The sequence below is a fragment of the Leishmania panamensis genome, assembly GCF_000755165.1.
Source record: "Leishmania panamensis strain MHOM/PA/94/PSC-1 chromosome 27 sequence".
Taxonomy (NCBI): domain Eukaryota; phylum Euglenozoa; class Kinetoplastea; order Trypanosomatida; family Trypanosomatidae; genus Leishmania; species Leishmania panamensis.
The window spans coordinates 153,111-159,593 of NC_025873.1; the positions used below are offsets into that span (position 1 = coordinate 153,111).

At 54.6% G+C, this 6,483-nt stretch overlaps 1 protein-coding gene across 1 annotated transcript in view; it reads left to right on the plus strand.

The window, feature by feature from the left end:
- The window catches only part of LPMP_270480 (calpain-like cysteine peptidase, putative), a gene marked incomplete at both ends in the record, with an annotated part of 14,895 nt that extends 11,836 nt beyond the window's left edge, over window positions 1-3,059 (plus strand). Inside the window, one exon of the mRNA XM_010701835.1 lies at window positions 1-3,059. Coding sequence (XP_010700137.1) covers window positions 1-3,059 — 3,059 coding nt within the window.
- Window positions 3,060-6,483: the final 3,424 nt, after the last annotated feature.

Sequence of the window (6,483 nt, forward strand, 5' to 3'; positions counted from 1 at the left end):
CGAAAGAGATGGCTGCTATTGAAGAGGAGATGATGGTGCGTGTTTTTTCTTTGGCACGTGGTCTTGTCTATTGTCAGGATTGTCTTGAGAAGAAGGACGAGTGTTCTTGTGTAAGTGGTGGGATGGGAATGCGGAAATATGTAGGCAGTTGTGAAGATGTTGACAGTGCTGTTGCATTGAATTTTTTGAAGGGTAGGCGCACAACGGAAAGGGGCTTCGATGGGCTGTTGGATTCGGTGGTTGATGGTGTCCCCACTGTGCTTTTGAAGTTGAGCGAAGATGATGTTTTTTGTAAGCAAAATGAGGAGTATCTCGTCGTGTTAAAGGCTGATGCAGAGCTGAAGAGAATTCGTCAACTGGAGGGAGAGATGCTCGATCGTGCTCACGTACTTGCTCGGCGGTTTAAGGACGAAATTCGATCTGCTGTTGTAGGGGAGAAGATGGCTTTGCTGGCTGAGGGTGGCGCGGAGCTCGACCGGGATGAGACATTTGTGGCGTTGGAGCGGGAGCTTTTCAATTTAGAGGCATCCGACGATCGTGGTGGCGGTTGTCGAAGGGCGGCCTTGGTGGACTCGTTGCGGCAACGTGCGAGTGAGTTGGCGGAAATCCCGCTGCACGGCGTATATCGTGGAATCTTTGCGGAGACGGTGAGCGAGGTCTCGCAGAAAGAGCTGTTTGATAATCTACCTGGTGGTCCTCGACAAAGCCCTAGTCCAAAGAAGAATGGCAGATACGTCGGTACCGTCATGGGCCGCAGTACCAGGAACGTCGCTGATGAGATAGAGGCAGGCGAATCATATTTGTTTTTAGGCAAGGAAGCGTACGGTATTCCTTTAGACAAGATTCCATACCGTGACGACGAGGTGTTCAGGGGGTTGTCTGAAGAGAGGCGGCGTGTGATGAACCACCCGGAGGACTACTCGGCTGGGTATCAGGAGGAGGTCGAGGATGCGTTGCGCCGTCGGGTAGAGGAGCTTGCAGATGAATACAAAAGGGACCACATTAAGCACACGACCGCAAGCGATGGCCAGGCAACGAAGCCCAGAAAACGAAATGGCACGCCGGGGGAGTCCTGCAGTCCTCCGCGTCGTCCGCAAGGAAAGACGAAGCTGAGGGAGGTGGAGGAGCGAACTGAGGAGCACCGACGGGAAACGGTGGAATTGGCGTCCGCATTTACAGACCCACCCTTCCACGACGCAAACAGCCAGGCAGAGGGCGCGTGGCCGCGCATTGCTGATGTGTACCCTGAAGGTCTCATGCAGCCGCTCTTGCCCAACTATCCCAAAACGTCAGACATGGCTTCCCCCGCAGGAGACTTAACGTATCTCGCACCGTTCCTGGCAGCGTTGAGCCGGCAACCACCGCTACTGCACCGCCTCTTCCAGGTCAAGACGCACCCTGTCCGCGCACCGTACACCTTTGTTTTCTTTGACCCCAACGGCACTCCTGTCACGGTGGGAATCGATGACAGAATACCGTGCGACGCGAACGGGGTGCCACGGTTCACTGTTTCGCCCAATGGTGCATGGTGGCCGCTGCTGGTAGAGAAGGCCTACGCTAAGTATGTAGGCGGTTACAATCGGTTTGACGAGTGCACGTCACACGAGACGCTGCGAGACTTAACCGGCCGACCAGTGACACATCTTCCTCTAGACGCTAAGCTGTCGGCGGAGGTGTCGGGGTGCAACTACCGAGATGTGACCTTCTGGCGGCGCATTCATGAGCAGCTCGAGCGGGGTGACGTGTTCATGGCGGTGTCGAGTGACATGACGCCGGATGGGATTCACCGCCACTGTCACTACGCCGTTTTTGACGTGATCGAGACCGTACCGGGGTCGAACGACCCATCCGATGTGGTAGTGAAGATCCACAACTGCTACCGCGATGCACCCGAGTACCACGGGCCACTGGCGAAGGGCGATTCTGATTGGACACCCACGTTGCGGTCTGCATGCAAGGCAGACCCGGAGAGCGAGCCAGAGTTTCTGTACGTGCCACAGCCGGTGTTCCTGCGCAACTTCTCCAGCATGCAGCGTTGCCACGTCAATTGCGGGGATCGCCTCACAGTCTCTGGAGAGTGGACGGGTGCATGCAGCGGTGGCAATCCAACGTACACTACTTTTCGGCGAAATCCGATGTACCTCGTGCAGAACAACTCCAACCGAAATGTGACGGTGCTGGCCGAGCTGCGTCACAGCGCACCAGTCTACTACGACGCTCATAACCTTGGGGTATACCACTTGACGGCGTTGGCGCTCTTGCGGCCTGACAGCAACGCGCAGCTTGTGGCGCCACTCCTGGCGTACAACACACACAAATTTGTGCAGAAAGGCCTCCTCACCGATGCTCGTGAGGTTTGCGTGGAGATGGAGCTGCCGGCGAACAGTACGTGCTACTTAATCCCGTACACCAAGAAGAAGGCCTGCTTTGGAAAGTATCAGCTTTCCGTCTACCCGCAAGACAACCCCGTCAACCTCACCACACTTCGTCCGATCGACGAAACGCACAGTTGCTTAACAAAGGATGTACTGGTGCAGCCTGGCACCGGGACAAGTGTGCGTGTCGACCTCGTGGTGAGTAGTCCATGCGATGTTCACGCCTTACTGCATCAGAATAAGGTGACTGATCCGAAATCGATAAAGCGCGGCGATCACTTAGCCGAGGATGAGATATTCATGGCTGCCTACGAAAACAACACCGCTCTCGTCTGTTCTACCGGGGATGCGTCAAACGCGCGCGAGCACGCTATCGCGTTCCAGGCGACAAAGCCTGGGCGATACACTTTCCTGGTTGGTTGCCCTTCCAGGCCTGTCTCTGGAGGTGCACCATGCACGTTGATCATCTACACTCCAACATATGCACAAGCACGCTTCGCTTCATTGAATGAACCTATACGTCCCAATGTCCCGCCGCGCGTGCAGTCCTCCAAAGCCACCACGTCCTCTGCAAGTGCTCGCCTGGGTGCGTGGCAGCCTCAGGTGCCGCAGCGCTCTGCGTCTACCTCTAGCATTGCAGCGCAAACGCCGCGCGGCAACCCGCGCAATCGCAGGTACTTGTAATGTCCAGTTTAGCGCACAGGAGAGTAGTAGATGGGATGGGAGAGGGGGCAGTGTTGAGTGGAGGAAAAATAAGTGCGCGCGCTCACACACACACACACATCCGCTGCCTCTCCAGATCCGCTTTGTGGGCTTCTTCGTTGTCTTGTGTTGCGGCACTGCCTTTTTTCCCCCTCTCCTTTCGCTCAGCGTGGTACGGGGAGGTCCTCCACGCTGCAGCCCTGAGCGGAGTACTGCAAATTTGTACTGCGCCTGTTAGCTGAGATGGGACGAAGGTGTATCGACGCCGCTATCTGCGCGAGTATTTGTTTGCACGGGTTATGACAGGGTGTAGCGTAACACGAGTGGATCTTCGCCGGTCCAAGTTAGGCTAAGACCCGCGGAGAGAAGGATGAAGCGTGACGTTCCCTGCCACCGCTGTTTTCTCTCCTTTAACGATACAGCGCTCTCTCTCTCTCTGTTTGTTGACGGTCCCCTTCCGCGCTGCCCCTCCCTTCCTGTGCCGCCAAATCGCATGAGCAACTGGGTCATTGCAGGACACCAGCATCTTCTGTGTGTGTGTGTGTGTGTGCCTGTGCATGCTAGGTGGTGTTGCTTCACACCATCCACCCCAAAGAACACCGCGGAAAGTTTGTTTCTTTGCGCGTCCATACATCGACCCCAGAAGGGTCTATGTGCGATGTCTACGTGTTGTGCCACGTTTGCTTTCCCCAGCTCTTTCATCCCCTATCGGTCCCTCTCGCTGTTCCCCTCTTCGTACCCTCAAAGCTCGTTATTTCCTGGCCGGTGTTTTTGCGGCTGTCGTTTCATGGATTCACGTTTGTTTCCTTCATCATTCCTCACCGCTTTCTTTCGCTTTTTTCTCTGTCTCTCTCTCTCTCTCATACTCTCCCTCCACCTCAGAGGCCTATGAGCGTATGGTGCGTACGCCGTCGTCGTCAGGTGCCACAGTAAAACGTGCGTGCCTTGGTGTCGCCTAATGTGCGTTTCTTTCTTTGCTGTTGTTTTGTCAAACACTTTTGTTTGCTTCTGCGTCATGGGCGATATTCTTCGAGGATACTTCTCGCAAGGTGTCTGAGATGCTTTAGCCGATGAACGGACCCCTCTCTCTTTCCTTTCCCGTCTTTCTCATTCGCTTTTTCGTTTGCATTCGGTTGGATAGTGTCTTGGAGAATGAGTGCTGGTCTCTCTCTCTGCCACCTATTCACACACATCAAGATGTATGCGTCTGTGTGTCAGATTGTAGGCCTCTTTGGTGTTCGAATGCTCGCCATTTTCCGTCTACGCCTCCTTTGCCATGTTACCTCCCCCTTCTTCCCCTTAGTCTGTACCTCCTCAAGCCACTCCCTCCGCCTCTGTCTCCGCGGCTTGGCATCGCGTGCGTACTCCTCGCCCCCCTCATCGTCTATTTTTTCACACACACACACACTCTTTCTGCAGTGCGGTTGACTTCCTTACCGGCGTTGGTGATGACTCCTGCCAGGAACGTGCATGCGTTTCGGTATCGAGTTCTGAGGGGAACTCGGACTCCCGGTGCGTGTGCGCGCGTATGCTGCGCGTGCCAGTTGAACATGCGAGGTGCTCGCCATGATCTCTCAAGGGACAATGAGAAAGCGACACAAAAGAACGAGTGAAGCCAAGAGCCTGACGGAGGCTATCATCTGTGCCAGACGACAGCTCAAGCCCTACGGAATGGGGAGATTGTTACGAAGCGCTCACGCCGAATGAGCGAGTTCTGTGACGTGTTCTTGAGGGAGAACACGTCACTAAGCATAGCTAACCCATTTCTTGTAGTGTGCCTTTGCTCATTCGTCGCTGTCCGGCTTTCTGAGTTCTTGAGTCGCCGATGCGCAAGCCTCTATGCGTGCGTCTTCTGGCAGGGTCTAGCTGCCCCCCTTTTTTTTCTTCCTGAGACGCTACTGCTTCCGTGGCTGCCGTGTATGGGGGGCGGGGGTGGGTGGCCGGTACGCGGCACGGAAGTAAACACGGAAACCAGCGGGCCCCACAAAGCGGAGGAGTGTTGTTGACGTGCCTTTTTTTTTAGCTCTTTTTTTAGGTCTGCGCGTGTGTTGCCTTTCCCCCACTTTACGTTTCGCTTCGTTTGAGTCGTCGCTTATTTTTCTCCCCCACTACGCCCTTGATGCGGTCGCGCTCGTTTAAGCACTTCATGGCGACAAGAGGATTCACCACATGATGTACTCACTTACTCAACGAGATGATAAAAAACCGAACATACACGCGTGACCTCCAGAGTGATCTGCTGCCCTCCAGTCAACATCAACTGTGGACCGAGACAAACGTAGAAGAGAGTCCCAACAGTTCAGCTCTGTTTGTCGCTGCGTGTTGGGGGAGGAAAGACTGAATGGGTGAAGGCAGCGCTGCACGTGGGTTGATGGAGTAAATCTCGTTTGCCTCATCATGATCTTCTCTCGGACCCTTGAGTAAAGCAACCAGCCCACCCTTTCCTATTTTTCTCAGAGAACACACACGTGGTGGAGAAAAAGGGGGACTGAAGTGCTCTGCTGTTGTCGGTGTTACTTGAAGAAAGCGAAGCAGTCTCCTATTCCTGCTCTCTCTCTCTCCCGCTCTGGTCACGTTCAATAGTAGTAGTGGGGGTGACCAGAATACCCATGGCGGTCATTGCACTCTCCCTCAGCATGAATGTCCTCTCAGCAGACGTATACGTGCACTCTCTTTGCTCTTTCTTCCTCCTTTCTCTTTGTCTCGCTTTCTTCTGCCTGGTCCACGTCACTTCTTCACTCTCGATTCCACCGTCTTCCGCGCTGCTGCTCGATTGACACGCGCTTCCCGCAGTGGAATTTCCCCCTTCCCTGTTGCCGTTTTCTCGTTTACCTTTGCACCTGTGTACATGGTGGATTAGTTGATTGAATCGGTCGGACTCGCTGAGCGTCGTCAACATCGCATCTCTTCACTTTGCCCTCTCACTCTGTGTTTTGTTCGTCGGTGATTTTTTTTTTTGCGCTGTAGTGCACCGCTTTGCAACTCCTCACCAGCCCTTACGTGCTACATCAGACGGATACAACGCTCGTGCCGCCAAAGAGTGCAGGTGTGCTGCCCAGGAAGGAACACCAACAACAGAAAACACAACGAAGACGACGACAGAGGAAAAGTAAGGAGGCCCGTCGGAAGGCGTGTGCGTGTGCGTGTGTGGGTGGTTTCTTGGCTCTCACTCTTTTTCTCCCAGCGTCTGTGCTGCCAACATATTCCACTTTCCTCATCCACAGCCCACCTCTCTCTGCCCCCCCCCCCCCCCCCGCCCCGACTTGTCTCTCCGTGTTTTCGACATCTGCCAAGAAAAGATCGCTCTTTTGTGTGTGTGTTTTTTGGCTACACGTTACGTCACTCACCTGCGCCATTTCCGCAGGCGAGACTCCCTTCCTCGTCCCACGTCCCTTTCGCGTCCCAT